This window comes from Drosophila obscura, unplaced genomic scaffold (genome assembly GCF_018151105.1).
Source record: "Drosophila obscura isolate BZ-5 IFL unplaced genomic scaffold, ASM1815110v1 contig_200, whole genome shotgun sequence".
Classification (NCBI taxonomy): domain Eukaryota; kingdom Metazoa; phylum Arthropoda; class Insecta; order Diptera; family Drosophilidae; genus Drosophila; species Drosophila obscura.
In genome coordinates this window covers 7,002,829-7,021,763 of record NW_024542791.1, presented here as the reverse complement: position 1 = coordinate 7,021,763, position 18,935 = coordinate 7,002,829, and the positions used below count along the sequence as shown (strand labels likewise).

The 18,935-nt window shown below is 43.2% G+C and overlaps 3 protein-coding genes across 3 annotated transcripts; 1 reads left to right on the top strand and 2 right to left on the bottom strand.

Annotated features, from left to right (window-relative positions):
• Positions 1 to 846: 846 nt before the first annotated feature.
• LOC111081086 lies at positions 847 to 4,558 on the bottom strand. Its single transcript, XM_041593798.1, is given in 8 exon segments — positions 847 to 1,098; positions 1,146 to 1,295; positions 1,353 to 1,616; positions 1,676 to 2,201; positions 2,261 to 2,592; positions 2,648 to 3,090; positions 3,152 to 3,935; positions 3,974 to 4,558. Coding segments are annotated over 8 exon segments (3,132 nt in total). The 5' UTR covers positions 4,472 to 4,558; the 3' UTR covers positions 847 to 963.
• A 3,052-nt stretch (positions 4,559 to 7,610) lies between these two features.
• Positions 7,611 to 8,607, bottom strand: LOC111081085 (myb-like protein Q). Its single transcript, XM_022377019.2, has one exon. The coding sequence runs from the start codon at positions 8,513 to 8,515 to the stop codon at positions 7,739 to 7,741; it is 777 nt and encodes a 258-aa protein (XP_022232711.2). The 5' UTR covers positions 8,516 to 8,607; the 3' UTR covers positions 7,611 to 7,738.
• A 679-nt stretch (positions 8,608 to 9,286) lies between these two features.
• On the top strand, positions 9,287 to 10,866 carry LOC111081084 (serine-rich adhesin for platelets). The gene is made up of 2 exons (XM_022377018.2): positions 9,287 to 9,396; positions 9,463 to 10,866. The coding sequence occupies exon 2, from the start codon at positions 9,466 to 9,468 to the stop codon at positions 10,723 to 10,725; it is 1,260 nt and encodes a 419-aa protein (XP_022232710.2). The 5' UTR covers positions 9,287 to 9,396; positions 9,463 to 9,465; the 3' UTR covers positions 10,726 to 10,866.
• The last annotated feature ends 8,069 nt before the right edge of the window (positions 10,867 to 18,935 follow it).

Genomic DNA, 18,935 nt, shown 5'->3' with positions numbered 1-18,935 from the left:
TAAACTAGCTCAAAAGCCCCAGCTGAGTGGCTGGCTGGCTGGCCAAGGGTCCCAGTCTCCCAGGACAGACAGACAGCCGCCTCGTCATTAGCATATGTAGTTGAGGCTCCCCAACAAGACAAGCAAAAAAGTGTACACCACTCCACGGCCACACCTACAGCACGGCAGCACACACACACACAGAGCCGCCCCGGACCTGGAAGGCGGTTTGAGTTGAGCTGACAGGCGAGCTGTCAAAGCGGATTTTAGAGCACTCGCTGCCAGGTAAACAAAAACAGGGCACAACACTCGAAAGAACAACGACACAAAGATACTCTTTCGACTGAGACTCTGCTCCAACATACCCTTGGTGATGGGCCAAAGAACTACATATTATATATATAGCATAAACCAATGACAAACTAATTGTAAATTCCAGTAGACCCTTTGGCCAACATGCAAATGCAAACACCTGTCATGGGCTGAGTGTTGGCCAAAAGGGTTTAACTACGTATCCCACTTGTTTCTGTTTCTGTTTTTGTTCGTATTGCTGTTGCTGTTGCTGTTGCTCCTGCTGTTTCTGTGGCGGTTTGCCCTTGGCCAAAATGCATTGTTGTCGTTGCTGGCATATTCACATAGCTGCCGCCGCTGCGGCTCTGCGGCCACAATTTTGACAAGCGCCCTGCTCGCCCGTCCGCAGCGAGGGGCAACATTTGGGACCGCATCGAGGGACCAAATACCTTGTTAGCATTTCATATATGCACTGCATATGCGTAAAGTTAATTTATCCTAATGCAGGCCTTTGTCTATGTTCGAGGGCCGTACACACCAGTGATAAATGTGGCCAAGTCCTGATGAAAGGCACAGGACAGATGTTGTTGTTGTTGTTGGGTTCTCTGTTTACTTGGGACACCTCTGCCTAGGGTGACTTGGAAAACTGGTTGAATATTGTGTGTATTTAGTGTCTTTGAGGAGGTGTCTTGTTTACAGAGCAATAAAGTCCTTTTTCTCCATCACCTCGGCGGGATTGCCATCATCATCGACCAACAGATGGACGTCCGAATATTTGATCTTGTCCAGCTCCGCATAGATTCGATCATGCAGGAATATCTCCGGGTACTAAATAAAATAGATTATTTTATTCACTGGGGATATCAAAGACTTACCATTTTGGACATTTTCCAGCAGTCAAGGGCACTCTTGTTGCGATTCAAGCGCAAATTAATGATGGCCAAATAAGCCCAGACATCGGGCACAAATACTTCCACTTCGGTGCAGCGAGCCAGATACTCAATGGCGTCCTCCAAGCGATTCAACTAAAACACCAAAGCGCTGAAGAACCAATTGCAAATTAAGTGCAGGTTGAAGCTTACATAGTACAGGGCCAATCCCTTGCCATAGCTGAGCAGGAAGTTCATCTTTTTACAGTGCTGCGGACACATGTCGTAGGCCTGGTTGGCCAGCTCATATTCCCCCCGATCGAAGGCCAGTTGGGCGAGGCGCATAAAGCTCACCTTAAAGAATTCCTGCTCCTCCTCCTCAGTGACGGTTAGCAGCTCTTGAAAGAAGGCAATGGCTTCGTCGAATCGCCCTCGCGAGTACTCCACATTGCCATTGATGTGGGCCTGATAGTGGCGCTAGAAACGGGAGTATTTGTGGCAATTATCTGGAGTCTGTAACTCTATGCAGATCTTACCATCAAATTTCCAGTGTCAGTTTGATTCGTGGGAAAGAAGCGCACCTGGAAGTCGTTGTCTATTGGCCCCTGCAGAAATTTAAGCGTGGTCGTCACTAGATACACTTCAGTCGGCGTGAAGCTCGACTGGATCTCGTTGAAGATAATCTCGGCAAAGCCATAGGCGCCCATCCGAGCAAACGTCGTGAAGACCGGATAGAACTTCAGGTTCATCATGGTACTGGATCTGCTCATCTCAAACTCCTCGGGCAGGAAGAGCTCGAAGAGCGGCACCGGAATGCCGGCGAGATTCTTTCGCGGCACTGAATAGAGATTCTCGAACCGCAAGCGGGTAAACTCCATGCCCGGCAAGTAGTCGTGCCTCTTGTAGTAGCAGTACAGCAGGACACATGCGTCCAGATCCAGGCTGTTCTTGCTCACGAATACCCGCAGACTCTCGATCATGCTGGCATACGCCTGCCCAGTCGACTCCTCGTCCTCCGCTTTCAGATCCAGCATGTAGTCAATGTACAGCTTGCCCAGGGAACTGGTAGGGGAGATATCTAGCTCATGATTGAGCCCTACTTCTGAGTTGGTTTGACTCACGGAAAGTATTCCCCAACCCAGCCGCCGCCAGTGGGGTTCTTAAAGTACCTTGAGGCCTGTTTGAACTTTGAGTTCTCCAGGTTGTTCAGGAAGTTGTAGAAATTGAAGAGCAGCTGGTGGGAGTTGTTGTCCCTGAGGTCTTCGAAGATCTGCCCGGCCAGGGTCGTCTCCCCAATGAGGCACATGAGACGCAGCTCCTCCATCAGGTGCATCATGTGCAGCTGCTCGTACTCAAAGTTCACCACACAATTGCAGACACTCTCCCAGCTGCAGGCGGTCAGAATCTTCTCGATGCGCTCCATTAGCTCCTTGTACATGTGGGTCAGCATCTCCTACAGAGAATTTGTGTATAGTTTAAATTCCTGCTGAAGCCCAGAACCTACTCACCCTGAACTCAATGTTCGTCTTGGTTGGCATGCGAATGTTGAAGTCACAGCCGCAAATTTTGAGCATCAGATTGTTGAGGTTCGCCAGCTGACAGCAGAAGTAGTCGTGCCCCTCCACGACGTTCTTCAAGTCCCGCTTCACAATGAACGCAATCATGTCCGATATCAGATCGTCAAAGGAGCGATATAGTTCCAGTATCAGATTCTCATCATCCTCGGCCTCGTTCAGGAACGTGTTGTCGAAGCAGCGCAGCAGCTTGGCCCTCTTGAGTAGGTTCTCGTTGTACTTGTCCAGGTTCTCGTTGCGCTGAGCAATTGACTGGAAGAAGCAGATCTTGACGGTGGAAAACATGGGACCCATATCTTCGGAACTCCGCTTTAATGATTGCCTCTTAGATTCCCTCGAAAAGGGTTTCAGAGTGCTGGCAAAGCGGCAATAGTTGACTGGCAAAGGCAAGGAAATTCAGCTAAAAGTCTCCTCGAATAAAATCCTAAATATACTTGCCGTCTGGATAGCCAAAGATGCTGGGATTAATCACACCCTCGTACAGCACATTAGAAGGGGTCTCCTGGTACAGCTGGAGCACCAATTCGTAGCTATTGTGAACGACAGCGGCCTCAAGGATGTGGCGCATCTGTTCGTTGAGGACGTAGCGGTGCATGGAGTTGTTGATGAGAGCCAGGTCCGAGAAAATATCGATCGCATTGCTCCTAAAGTCGACATCCTTTTCCCAAAGCAGCAGCCGGAAAACGCGCGGCAGCTTAACGCGAATATTGGTGTCCATTTGATTGTAGCTGAAGTTCTGGAAGGGATTGATATCCCGCTTGATGTTCTCCCACACAATGCTCGTGTTCTGGTCGCTGATGACCTCCGACCCGAACCCGTAGAAAGTGCAGAACGGTACCACCTGGTGCACGCCCCTCTCGTCGGGCTCTCGCGACCGGAAGGATATGCTGAGGCCCAGCTCGGAGGCCTGCTTGTGCAGTTCCTCGGGCACATTGTAGATGGACTCGAGCGTAACGAATGCCAGGTTGGTGAAATTGAACTCCTTGAGGATGGGCAGGATGGAGTACATGTGCCATATGGTGCAGGTGGTCGTCTTGCCGCCGGGTGCGCCTTGCAGCTCCGGATATAGATAGACGCTGATATCGCTGATAAAGCGGCGCCGCTGAAACAGCTGCAGCAGATCACAGTGACCGCGGGAGAGCAACTCTAAGTGCGCCTCCGTAAAGCCTCCCTCCTCAGATCAGCCTCGTCCCAAGTCAACTCGTCAGGACGACCGTCTACGCTGGTTTCAATACCCGGACTGACCTCGGGTACGGGTACGGGTACGGGTAATGCCGTGTCCATGTAGTCTCCGATCAAATCTAGTTCTGCTGTCCCAATCGAGCCATCGGTCTGCATCGGCAACTTCTTCACTGCGCTCTTCCTGAGCCTGGGCACCCGCTGGTAAAGGGTTATCACCAAGGGACTATCGCTGAACACGTTCATATCCTCGATGTCGTCCTGCATCACACCCATGGCAAAGACGGGCTTCTGGATGCCGAACTCGTGCTGGTATATAATCGTCTCCGTGGTGTACCGCTCCTGCATCTTCTGCAGCGTGTTCTTGGCGTGGTACAAGTGCAGCTCCAGCGGATGCTTGGACTCCGGCAGCACGCTAATTTCGTTCAGCTGGATATAGAGGAAGACCCTAGGTGGCTTCGGCCGCACCAAGGTGTCCACGATGGAGCTCTTGACGCTGGTTGTGGATGATGAAGATTTCTGCTTCGACATTCGCGAGGCGCGCCCCAATGAGGTCTTGGTTGTTCTGGCCTTTTCCATTGTTAAAATAAAATATAAAATAGCTTGTGAAATATTTTCGGTGTTGAAAGGTATGACGTTGGTTCCTGCGTATCTATGGGGAAACTATCTTACATCCGAAATCTTTTTCTGTCCCCCGAAATGTATTTAAATACGCCACACCCAAACCCTTTTTGTTTAGATAGGGCCACTCCTTTTAGCAATCGTCTGAGTATCTTTTATGCACAAAAATAAGGAAAATGTTTTATGGATTCGGATGCCGACGCCGCGGGATTCTTAACAATAAACACTTCAACAAGTTGGCTGCCTCTTTTCTCCCTCCAAACCCACAGACGTTCTGCCATTTCGCTCGAGACTCTGCCTTGAGATTCATCTGGAAATGTGTACTGGCTCTGACTCTGTAGGCTTTATGGCTCCCAGACATATAAGTTTTATTAGACACGGTTGGGTCGTAAACCATATTTCGGCAAAGTGGTAAAAAGCGTGGGCCACGCTGCGGCGGCGGCAGCTTGAATTTTATATGACAGCTGGAAAATTAAATTTTGTATAAATGTTTATTGGCAGCTGCACCTTGAGATCTAATCAGACATTCTGCTGGGCCTCCAAGTAAAATAATAATAAGAACATTAGAAAACTCAGACTTTATCCCACGACTACTGTGATTTTCCTTTTATATATATTCTCCATAAGAACAGGACAATTAAATGCCATGCCACTGTCTCGCAATTAAATGCAGTCTGCTAAAGACGGGTGGAAAACAAATTGAATTGGTTGCTGGCAAACTAACAGCAAAGAAAGTCAATTTATTTGTTATAATTTCCATTCTCTTTGCTGCTCTACACTGCCCACTTTTCTGGTCTTTGTTTTCTTTGGTGGAAATGAATTTTTAAATTAAACTTTTAAGCAAAGTTTGCACATAAATGTGCGCGCACACATCAAGGCAACGGGTAACAAAAAAAATAAAACGAAACGAAATAAAACAAGAGAGCAAAAATTAACACTTGACCTGTAACTTCTGCAAACCATAAATGTATGTATAAAAATATTGCAGATTTATACAAATATAAGTAAGGCTCTGCAAATGACGGAGGTGGAGGAGTGGTCCGGGCACTGCGTAAACTTATGCCATATATTGCATTTATTGCTTGAAATATTATTATACTCGGTACTAATGGGTTGCAAGTGTATATATCGTTCTTGAAGATGTATGTAACAGGTAAAAGGAAGAATTTTAAATATAAAAATAAGCTGTTTCTGTTATGGATCAACTTCAATACCCAGCTGCTAGATGGGATATTACCTAAATTTTCTAGAATAAATATCAGATATAGAAACAAAGATATTTGAACTAGATTTGTATCTAAATTTTATAAATTTCAAAATATAATTATGATCTGTATTTTGTATTATAAAAATTAAAAATAAGAAGTTTTAAACAATTTATTTAAAAAAACAAATTTTAAATTTAAGTTTTTGTATACACCTTTTCGACTTTGATTTTTTTTATTTTCCTAGATCAAATAACTCCTCAGAACTGGGTATTTTTTAGTCGCAATGATAACCATAAATGGCCTTCATATTTGTTTTAATGTGGGTCAGGCTTCAGCAGATGGAATTTGCATAGCGCACTTTTCGGCTGGACGAGTCTGTCCCCCGGTGCCCACTCAAGATTCCGTGTGCGAATTTCTTGGATCCCGCTGGGCTCCTGCCGAGGCTCCAGTGCCAGTGCCAGTGTCAAAGGAAGCAAACTTAAAATGCAGCGCTTCCAACTTTAATATAACTTAATCCTTTTTGTGGCGTCTATGCACACACTCTGCCTCTCCCTCCATGTCCGCTTGTGTGGGTCTGTGTGTGTTGTAACTTACGAATTATGGCGTTAATACCACTGTGTGCTTATGAGACCGCTCTGTAAGCATGTGTGTGCGATGCAGCTCTTGTTACTTTAGCAAGTTGACTTTGGGGATCATCATTAGAGAGAGTGTGGGTGTGTGGGGATGTGTCTGTGTGTGTGTGTTTGCCAACATGCAGCTTGTGGTTTGAGTTTCTTATGTTAAATGCCTGACGACGTCAGGGCTTAGCTGCAGAGGCGTGCAACAAAGGGAGTTATTTGTGGAAAGAATGTTAATTATAGCTGAATGCAGTCAGACTCATTCGAGTAGCAATTTTCCCCTGAAAATAAGTCTGCACAAATCTGAGACTTTGAGGGTTTTCATTTGCTCTTATTTTACCCGATTGCTTAAGAACAATACCCAAGAGGAGTTTTTATTTCAAAAATCCCATTCATAAAATCAATCGAAACTAGTCTGCTCCTCGTGGGAATGTACCCATCTGATGTTCTAATATCTCTTATTTTGATCATCAAAATTGAAGTTTATTATCATTCTGCAGTATCTTTTGCATTAAAGCTAATACTGTGCATAATAAATCTACCCCTTTTGCATTCAGAATATCTGACGGAGGGGAAAAAATGTCTAAAACCGCAACAAAACCAGATACACACTGATACACAAGCCGGTAATAGTACTTGTACGACAACCTGTACCCGTGGCACTGTCAGAGTGTCAGAAACAGCACCGCATCAGGAGCATTACTGGCATCAGCCAGTCAAGAGCCCGGGAAGAATGAGTATCTTCCAGATACACACACACACACACACACACACACATAGAGAGAGAACATTGCAAAATGCTGAAAAAGGAATTTGCAAAATGTCACGTATGACGTTCGTTGGCAACTAAGACGGAAATTTACCACTAAATGACGCCCAGGTTGAGTGTGGGGATGGAGCTGGAGATGGGTCTCCTCGACTGCTATCACTGGGCATAGCAAAGCCCCAAATGGGAGTTGAGTGGGCACAAGGTGGCACGGGACCGACCTCAGTGCTCGATGATGTGTAAAACGGAAGGCAGACAAGTTACGGCAAATTATGACAAAGTTTTCCGTAAGCAGAGCAAAACTCTTGCTAAAAAATCTTTCCTGCAAATGAGTGCATGGAAAGTGCAGAAATTCTCATGCTCGCAGAAACCGAGACCGAGAGAGAGACAGCTGAATCACGAACTGGAGTTAGGCAAGCAGTTGAGAAGCTCTAACTGCCCGGGAATCATGCGATTAAAGTTTTGCTGGTTGAGATACACAAAGAGACGGCAGAGCTGCGATGTGATGTGATTAGAGCTAATTCTGCCATGCAAATTTAATTTTGTTGTTTTCGCGATATTTTTGTTTCCAGAACAAGAGAAATTTTCCAACTTTTGGCTCCGAAATATGTCACACTCGCTGCCAGGGCACGCCTCAGTCGAATGAGTACGGTTTATTTGCATCCGTTGGCGGCAGCATGTTCACATACCCGTTCCAGCCCCCGATATCGCTGCCATTGGTCATGTATCCGTAGTTGTAATGGACGCCCATGGCTGATTGGAGTTGATGCTGCTGCTGCTGCTGCTGTATCTGCTGCTGTTGCTGCTGCAGCTGCAGCTGGTGCTGCTGCTGGTGCTGCTGCTGGTACTGCTGCTGTTGTTGCATCTGCATGCCGTACCCCCTGTTGTTGCGCGCAGCAATGTTGGGAGCACTAGACGATGCAGGGCATTGCGGTGGATAACCACCGGGTATGGAGGAGTTCCGTGGCGGCTGGGACTGTAGTCGCGTTCGTGTTTTTGGTCTAAAGGATTGTGGATGCCGCGGGGACATGGTTCCTGGTCCAGTCTGATATTGCTGCTGCTGCTGCTGTTTCTGCAGTTGTTGCCGGTGTCGTGGTCGCTGTTCCCGGTTCTGGTGCTGGTTCTGGTTCTGGGTCTGATGCTGTTGCTGCTTCTGGCCAGGAGCGTTGACTGGTTGCTGGGCCATGGCCGGGCCGTGCATCATCTGCCAGCGCTGCTGGGCAGCAGCCTGTTGAGCACCGACGGGTGCCTGCATGGGCACACCATCCACCAAAACCGGATAAACATTGCCACCAAAGACGAGTCCGTTGCCATATATTAGCAGGCCATTGGGCGGTATTTGTGGGGCTTTCTGCTGCTGCTGCTGCTGCTGCTTCTGCTGGCTATCCACCGATTTCTGTGACCTGGACATGATTACTTTTCACTAGACGCTACTCAATTTCGATGTTCGAGTCTCTGAAAAGGTAAATGCCAAAATAATACTGTTTTGACACTTTTCACCCACAGGAAAAGCAAAGCCTAATACGATACCCCTTCCAGTCGCAGCAGAAGTGCTCATTATTTTCCACATGCCGGAGAAGGCGACATTTTGAAGAGCCAGTCTCGTAGCCAGGGTAGACGAGCTTTTGTTTATGGCACTGGCAGTCAAAGGATCTCACGCCTTATCAGCACGTACACTCCACATTATATGCACAGACTTGCAGATACTTGCAAATCCACACAGGCAGACAGCAGACAGCAGACAGCATGCTGCTGCTGGTGGCATTTTTAATTAAAGTGAGTGAAGGACTTGAAGTAGGCTGCCTAGACGATGCCAGAGAGCACAGAACAAAGGACATGTAGCCCAAGTGCGAACGGGACCAGTGCCATGCTAATCGCGATAAAAGTGTTCGCGCTGTCATATCCGAAGTCACATTCAAGTAGGCACAAAGTTGGGCTGGGCTGGGCTCAACAATTGCTGAGGAATTTATCGCCTGAATAATCTTTCTTCAGCCCTAAAAAAAAATGGAATAAGTCAATTAATTAAAAAATGGTTAAATTTTCGTGGAAATTGTTGGTCATAATTCGAGTGAATTTCCCTGAACAGAAAACTTCTATGAGTTCTTGTATCCAAAAGCAACCCTTTCAGTAATGGGTGAATGAAGTGTACCAAGACTTCTGTGTCATACCCAACAGCTACCCGGAACATTCAGTACATTTTGAAACTCCAGCAATACAAAATTCAGTTCGGCTACAAAAAAAAAAAAACCCCAGACGGAGACGCTCCCGAATATTTCCCCTTAAACCCAGCACGTTAGTAGGAAAACGTCATAGAGAGAAGTTTTCGTTTGACACGTAGAAACTCTGTGTCGCCCACAGGCAATGGGCAACATGGCCGACATCGACTACGAGCCTTTCAATCCATTTAACGTCGGTCCGCCCAACAGCGGCAAGCGGATGGAGTTCAAAATTCCCACCAGCCCCACATATCCACCACCGGTGTTTGCCGTTATACAACAGGACAAGCAGGGGTACATCAAGCGGTCCGTCTCGCAGGAGTCGGGGTCGGCGCCGGCAGTGCAGAAGGCGGAGACAGCCTCCCACCTAAAAATTGGCCAATCCAAAACCGGGGAAGTGGCTGTATCGAAGGCCATCAATGAGGAGATGGCCACTGCAAAGCAGCAGGCTGCTGCCCTGGATGAAGAGGGTCGCTTCGATGCGGGTGGCATCTCAAAGATGCGGCTGCCCTCCTCCAAGTCCAGCATCGACTCAAAATCGAGGGTCCAGTCGAAAGTGTCTGTCCGGACGCTGTTGCCGGTGAAGTCGCGGCGACAGGCCAGCGGCGACGGCCAGGCCGAAAAGAGATCGACATCAGAGTCCAGTGTCAGCACAAAGGCGAGCAAGGTGTCTAGGGGAAGTACCCGCACTCGGGTGAGCACAAGCTCCAGCACCAAGTCCCGGTCGAGTTCCGCCGCCAAGCGGAGCAAAAAGTCACAGTCGAGCATCATCTCTAAGCGTTCCCAGTCGAGCACTCGATCCAAGTCGAGCACCGCTTCGTCCAAGGCGTCGCTGGGAAAATCCCTGGGAAGAGCTTCCAATAAACTGAATCCACAATCGACCACAGCCTCGACCATCACACTAACGTCCGAGGTGCTCAAAAGAGATTCAAAGATAAAGTCAGTCAAGGCTTCAAGCTCTAAGGAGGAGTCAAAGGTTTCTCTTAAGTCAAAGACTGGCAAAAAGTCTTCAGATACTCGCGCTTCCAAGACTATTGGGAAACCAACCTCAGAAACCATATCCCAACATTCGGTGCAGTCCAAGACCAAAGTATCTACTCGCTCTGCCTTCAAGACAAAGAAGGACGATTCGACTGCCGCTCTCAAGTCGAGAGCCGCTTCATCAAAGTCCTCGTTGAAGGCCAAAACTAAGTCTGTCAACAAGATGAAGACTGTAAAGGCCTTGGCTGATGGAACATCTTTGATCCATCAGGCCGCTGAGATCTCCGAACGCCTCAAGGCAGGCAATGAGGACAATTTCAGACGCTTCAGTTCAGTGATTCACAACCACTCAAGGACGGTGCCCGAGAAGCTGTTCCGCGAGGATCGCATGTCTTTCTGGTTCCAGGATGCTGTGCTCTCCTAGGGAATGGCTTGCACCTCCGTAAACTTCCCCAATGCTCCACAATAGTTCATTCCCAATTAATTGCGATTTATTTAAGCGAAGCAATACACATAAATACATACAAATTAGCCGTATAAAGGTACTATGGGGTGGGAGCTGCTTTATTTAATGGGGTTTGACCTGGCCCAACATAACCTGATTTGCGGTTCAACATTTTTTTGCAGACATTCAGAGTCATTAATTTAAATGCGCTAAAAATGTGTGGTCATTCGCACGCTCCGAATGCTCTGGCCCATAAAATATGCAAAAAGATGTGCTTAAATTGTAAAAAAGTATACAACACAAACAAATTTAATATGGTTAGAAAATAGGCGACTCTAAAACGAAATTTGTTTAAACATCGAATCAAGACAGAGAGTAAAAATGCCTGGATCGTTATTTAAAATTGCATTTAAAATTGTAAAATTATTATAAATCACTTTAAAATAAGAATTTAAAATACTATCAAAGGTTCAGTTACCATTATAGCTTGGAATAGGGTTTTTAACTTACAAATAAAATAGGAAAAAAACGAAATACTGTTACCGCAGTTATCTTAACCTTTGCTTGAAAATTAAAAAAAAAAAGTAATAATTTGATTTATTGTAAAATCTAAAAAATTACATTACATTTTGAATTATTTAATTAACATCCGAAAGAGTACAGACTGTTGAGCTAACGCTTCCGTTTCCGCTGATGACAAACACCCGGGTGACCGTTTTGTTTGGGGTATTGTGGTTAGTTTTATTTTATTTATTGCAGTGCAGAATGCTAATTTGCAGCTACCATGAAAGCAGCAGCAAAAACGATGGTTAGTTGCTGGCCTAATCAGCGTCAACATTTGGCCAAGAACAAAATTGTAGGGTGGGGGTCTAGCACTGGGACATGGGGCTGTAACAATTATAACAAATGTTTGTGGCTTTCATTTAATTGCATGTCAATTTGTAAGCCACTGGCCCGAGCACTCTCGGGCGTAAGTAGGCCACAATAAATGAGGCGAGTTGGCAGAATATTTATATGGAAATACAGGGATTTTTATGCGCGTACTTGTACAATAAGGGAAACAACTGCAATAATGGCCGCACGGCGCATAAAGTACCAGAAATAATAGCAACAAACAACTCTGCTAAAGTGCAAAAACCAGCAACAGCAACAGCGGCAGCAGCAGCAGCAGCAGCAGCAGCGGCAAAGGGCTTCGAAATGAAACAAACGTTGAGAGAAAAATATATTTAATACGAAAAGTTTTGCAATAACGGAAATGAAATGGAAATGGACGCGCGCCAATAGACATAAATGCGAGTGTGTGTATCTGTGAGTGGGTCACTGTGTGCACGAGGTGCAGCCGCTGCCGCCGCCGCCGCCAAACAGGATACAAATAGGACACGGCACCAGGAGCCGCCTCCACAATCTCAATGCAGGCCGTGTAAAACAAAAGAACCATCATATACAATGCAAAAAACACAACCAGCGAAAACCAACACAGATCTCAAAAGTAAAACTAACAAACAATATCCGCAAAAAGCAATTGCACAAAGGCAAAAATGGCACCACCGCACCATTCACCGCACCGCCATCATCCAGGCCATAAAATATTAAAAACTATAGAAATATGCACAAGGTGGTGGAGGTACACGCTTACCTAAGCTATTCGAATGGTTATGAATGGGTGGAAACTGAGCAATTAGTTGGGAAATTGTTAGTGGAAGTCTCTTCAGAAATTCTGAAAACTTTATCTAAATATGCGAATCAAATATACAATATTTGAGGATGGGCTCAGGCAATGTTCAGGTTATTTGGAAAGCAGAGTTGATTTAAAACGGAATTTTCCAAGATATTTCCAATGAATATCTAACCGGTGTTTTCGGCTTACATGAAAATCAAAAGTTGCAATCAATTTTATGTCTTATATATTATGAGGCTCTTGGTACCTGCTTTTATTCTGCTTCTGTTTCTTTTAAATATTCGACTAGAATTAAATCGTTTCTTATAGGCTAGACATTACTTTACTAACTTTCCTTTACTGTATCATTACTGGTTTGATACAGTATGGTTGCAATATTGTTGTACAATGTATTGGCAATGTTTACAAATTAATTTTGAAGCATGGCCTGGAGTTTTATATAAGTTTTATAGAAAACTAACACAATGTTTACATTGGCCTGATGTAGTTGTACTCCACTTCCATTTTGGTCATGTCGCGCTTTATTCGCTCCCACAATCCCGGTGACGGAGTAGTTTCAGTGGTTAATATAGACTTGCTTACTTGATTTTCGACTATTGAGGATTTGTCATCTTGATCAAGAGCGAGGATTAGGAACTTTTCCTCTTCCCGCTTCGTCGCCTTCATGTGTTGATTGTTTGAATTTGATAACATATCTGTATTTGGCTTGATCTTTCCCAGGTGAATGAAGAATATGAACACCAGGACTACAATTATTAAGGCGGAGAAAATATACTTCTTGTTTTGTAGGTTCTTTAGTGATAAGATCTTATTGATCTTAATTTTTTCTAAATTAAGCATTTTTGGGTTTTCTCTTCTCAAACTTGCCCTGCTCGTGTTGTTCAGAATGAAAATTTATCACAGCAAAAGCATCGACTGCTTTGTAAAAAAATTATGTTCATATAAAAGATTTGTTGGGGAAATTTATAACAAAAATTTTCAGGGACCGTAAATAAATAAAAACACAAGGGAACAAGGGTTTTGTTGATTAAGAACAGAATGTTGTTTTTAAGGTAATCGGGGACGCTGAATAAAACCCTGTACTTGATCCTATTAGATCGAGTTTTCGCGATATACCGTTATATCCAGAATTAAGGCACTTCCCCTACATATAGTGGACTAACTTGAAAACCGTTAACCGTATTCAGATAAAAAAAAATCCAAAACTCGCCAACAATACTGTCTTTAAGCCGTGCCTACATTGGTCTTGAATTTTCCCAACAGATTCAGTATTGAAAAAAAAACACACATAAATACCGAAAACAAAAATATTTTCTTGTTTAAAAATGAATGGCGTTAACCCGTATCAGACGTGGAGGCCAAATAAATCTTTCAACTAATCACGGTTGAAAGTAACTTAATATAAAAACAAATGAATAAAAAAAAAATACCCACAAAAGTAAAAGTTTTGGACTAAAATCATTTAGTTAAACATACTTTAAATGAGATAAAATTTATTTCATTCCAATCGGTAATCCAAAAAGAAAGTTATAAGTATTATAATGTACATGTTACTAATCAAAAAATTTTCTTTTATAAGATTTTCTTAAATGAATGAAAGCTACATTAATATGATTTTACATAAAGCCAATAAAAGCACAATTGCCACAATCCCAGACAATAAACTTGACAACAACAAGAAATGTAATTTTTGTTTCTTATCTTTTTTATTTAAACAACTATTACTAATCAACGTGTTGATTGAAAACTGATTAAAGTTTTGAACTAATTTGAGGTCGCTGATTTCAAATATGATCTCAATTTGTTCCATCAGATCGCATTTTTAAGTTACAGGTACTAAAAGTATTTTTGATTTTTTTTCCAAAAATTTCAAGTTCAAAGAGTGATAACTTTACTCCTCATCGGGCGATTTCGAACCTAGTTATTTTTTCTTAATAATGTAACTGTAAGCTTTGCAAAACAATTACATTTTTTGTAAATCGCTGAATGAGGATAATACTATTAATACCTGTAACATGTTGTACAAGTTGTCATACATTTAGCAGCCTTCCCAAGCTTGTAATTATTCATTTTTATTAAAAATTCCTTTATATGTATAAGTTAAATCAAAGTTTTTCCATGGCAACCGTTTTCTCTCAGTGATTCTGTAAGTTTTGCAAAATACATTCGTGCAGATGATCAAACAAAACCCCACTAATTAATTGCTGCCCTTGCACTGTCCAGGGTTTGCCGGCACTGAATCAACACTCTCTTACAAAACACACTTCAATCTGTCGCAATGCAGATATTAGCAAACACACACACACACACACGGCAGAGCCTCGAATGCCCCCTCGAAGCCGCCTTGGTGCATGTCTTTTTGTGCAGGGCACACACTGCGTATGCGTAATAAAATTGAATTAACGCAATTTGTGGCACATTGCCGCCCACAGGCAAATGTGTGGGCTATCCGGTAAATAATGTTCCCTGAGCATTTATTGTCCATAAATGAAAACATAAATTTTGCGGCAAGTTCCTGACACAAACTGCCGACAGCCTTGTCAAGCTGTCTGCTGATTTACCTTTGCAATTATTATTAGTTCCATTTGGTTGATGGAAACTTCATATTGACATGCATCTTACGACAAAAGGCGTAATATAATATCCAAATATACATATACATATGTACATACATATATGAGTATAACAAATATAATTGTTCATTTTCTGTTTATTTGACAGGCTCAAAGGAAAGTGTTCTGTGTGTAGCCTCTCCATAGCCGTGTGCCTCGAAGCCATTTGACAGATGGAAATATGTTGGTCTACCTTAATTAACAGTGTGAAGTGCTGTGAATTGAATTTAATTTGTTGAAACCGAATATGGCAAATGTTATTTGCTTTAGTCGAATTATGTCTGCCTCAGGGCGAGCGCACCAATCAATCAAGAACTTTGAGACATTCCGAGGGAATCTTAGAATGGGTTCCTAATTGATGTCAGATCAGAATTCAAACGAATAAAAATGTACTGCAATTCTATTGACAAAGAGATGCCCAGTGCATACTCTGTAGAGGGTATATACGATTAATGAAGCCAGTAGTCCATGCCTACAGTATGTGTTTGCTGGTACCGTGTACAATAACCTCGATTTCGTTGTTTGTCGTCCCAAATAATGACTGGCTGATTTCGATAAGCCCCAGGGAGACACGTTGCATAATTTCGCCATAAAATTCACTTAAATTCATTAAATTTAATTTAAAAATACTACATTTTTGCAACTTTTCCACTGTGTTTTCCCTTTTTTTCTATCCACGTTTTCAATTAAGTCTAAATGCAGTTGATTAACAAATTCAATTTTCACCCAGCGGCCGAGTCTGCGGTTGAGCGGGAATTTTCGCCAATGCAGCGACTTGCATAATTATCAGCGAGGCATTAAAACATTTACATTATCTGCAGCATTGTTGGTCGCTCGCTTGAGTTTCGTTTAAAATTAATTTATAATTTGCATAATGATAAATGAAGAACGCTTTTTAACGGACTACAAATCAAGCCGAGAATGGCAAAAGTGAATTTTCAGAAAGCAAAAGCAAGTCAACGGGAAATGATTCATGGTCCCATTGCGCCCCAAGTCCTGGAACGGGCTCTGGGAGATTTTAGCTTCGGCTCTGATTTCATAGTGAAAGTCAACCGAGTCATTTGTCGTCATAACTTTTGTCATTAAAAGCAATCCTGGTGCGGAGACTGGGCGTGGCATTGCTACGTGCTGGGACAGACAATGGCGACGAGGGAACCCCCTCGCGCCCCGTTCTTCCCCACTCTGTGTATACATTTTTCATAACATGCTAAGTACGTGTATGTATTGGGGCTCTCTCTTTTCCCTCTTTGTGTGTTTGTATGTGTGTGCGGGTGTCTCGGGCCGTGCAAGTCACGTTCCTTAATATGTCTTTGTGTGTGCGACTGGCAGGATAAGTGTCCGAGTCGCCTATGTCTACGTCTGTGTCTGTGTGTGTGTCTAACACATTTTTAATTTATTTTCATGCCACTTCTGTCAGGGAAATACACACACAAATACAAGGCGACAGGATAGCTTTGGATGCCGTAGCATTTCATACTCTTCCAATTAATTATTCCTATCGAAGCTAATTTTTAAATTTTAATTCTAAATTTCCAATTGAAAAGTAAAAATCGTTTCACAAAAATACAAAAGAAAAACATTATGTCTCAAAGACATGGTTTTTAAATGATCCTTCTAATACAATATAATTATTGCATTTTATTTTCTTGGCTGTTGATTCCGATCAACAAAAAATACAAGTCATCTTCGCTGCATTGCCAACATTTGGCGAAGTAAGTGTATATTAGCGTTGATGTATTTTTCCTGATGCTTTGCTGTGGATTTAGCCACAGCCTCAAGCAGCGGGTTAAGAGCCCTTTTGAACCCTCGAGTGCCGGTCAGGAACAGGCTCAGTCTAAGTCTTAAGTCTAATGTCTCAGTCCCCTAGTGGAGTCTTACCCCCACAGAACAATGCACATTTTGCTTTCCTTTGGTTTACGCCCCAACGGATAAAAGAAAAAAAAAAACATCTCCGTTGCATACAACATTATTCCCACAATTTATATCAAGATATCTGAAAATAGGTAAGCAAGTTTTATGGAAGTGGCATTGCTTAAGGTTCTTTATAAACTACACAACACATAAATAATGAAAATCTTGTAATAAAATGCTAAAATTTGTATACAATTGTTGCATTTTTGATGTCGTTTACTCTCAAAAATATGCAGCAGAATCGAAGATTACAAGTTAGAGTCCGTGAGAGTATGACTTGTTTGCCAAAGACACATACCCACTATTGGGTATAATTTAATATTAAGCCCAATTAATCCCACCAAAAAAACCAAATACTAAAACCAGATCTACTAAATAAAATTCCATGCCGAGCCGTAATCCTTTGAAATTAATTTGTAGCCATCGCTTCAGCGTTTCAGGACTTACCATTGCGTTGGCCATTTTAATTGGTTTGCGAGCACATAAGCCGCCCATAAGTCGCCCAGGTGAAGCTGGGAAAGGGTTCCACAAAGGGTTCCGCAAAGGGTTGAAATATATGTACACACGTGTGTATATATACAGCTGACTGGGCCCAAGATGCAGTTGGTGCCCGCTTGCCTGCCACAGGCCTGGACATTTGTGGCAAATGGAAGGCGCTTAAGATTAAAAAGCGTCGCATGGTCTGGAACGATGGTGAAACCACAGAGCAAACACAAACACAAATAGAGATGAGAGGGTAAGAGCTGGTGCGAGAGACAATGAGTGGGTCGGAAAAGGTCTGAGAGCCATGGGGGGAGACAAAATAAATATGTGCATGATAGGACCGAAGAAAGGAATACCCTAAGCCAAATATCGATATGGGATTAACATGCAATAATGGCACAATATAAATAGATAGCTTTGTGCGGGACAAATGTGTGACAGTTGATTGCAACTTTATATCACGTTGTGTAAATATATCAGAAATATCAGTTTGAATATATATTTCCGGTTATATATTTTGTTATTGTTATTTGTTATGTTATGCTCTTCTTTGATATTTATAGGGTATCGTAAATGCGAACCACTATGTACCTCACATCCCGTTGCTGCCCACATGTCCAAAAGCAAACATTTTAAAGTTCAAAAGAAGGTCCTTAACCTGCTGCCGGGGGCGGATTCCACTTGCACTCACGTACATCACTCCTTCAGCTCATTCTGCCTGCCCCTCCTGTGGCAGGGATTGTGGCAGGAGTTGTGGCTGTTGAAGGAGCTGGTAGCTGTTGTTAGCTTTGTGATGTTGCAACTGCTGCATCTGCTGTGGGCTGCTAAATGAAGTGAGTGTCAACGCAAATGCAAACAAATGGGAAAAACGCATAAAGCGAAAAGCAAAAGGCGTCGCAAATCAACAGAGGACTTCCATCAAGTCAAGCTCCATCTGAATCCGTCCCCCCGGCCAGACGAATGGGGTCAGTGCTCCAGGACATGAGTCCCATTTTTGTTTAGTTTTAATAAAATTAATGCACACTAATGCGGAAAAAAACACAAAAAATATATATACACACATATTATAAATTTTCCGCTGAGTTGCGGCCACAAAAGATGTTTTAATGAAAGTGTAACTCCTTTTAAAAAATACATATAAAGTGCTTGTGTTCACAGTTGAGAGGGAAATGTGTTTCACTGCATATATGAAGCTCTTTCGTGATTTATCTAAGACGATGAGTGCTGAGAGGATTATAGATGACTTTGAGATAGATGATTAAGCTGCAATCAATGTAATCAACTAAGCACAAGCTTTGAATTATAAATGGGACTCCTAAGAGCTGTGTGGCTGTCCAGGCTTCTCATTAATTAAAAACCGTCAAAGGGAACACAAAACGAGTAGCATTTAAAAGCAGACAGATGGTTTAAGTATGATGATATAATAATCTGACGAACGCAGTGGCAGAAATATCTTTAGAATATTTGTGCCTGAATGTTTGGGAACTCTGAAGCCACTTACATCT

Excerpts from the sequence above, each read along its gene's own strand:
- LOC111081085 (XM_022377019.2), bottom strand. The coding sequence starts at position 8,515 with ATGTCCAGGTCACAGAAATCGGTGGATAGCCAGCAGAAGCAGCAGCAG.
- LOC111081084 (XM_022377018.2), top strand. The coding sequence starts at position 9,466 with ATGGGCAACATGGCCGACATCGACTACGAGCCTTTCAATCCATTTAAC.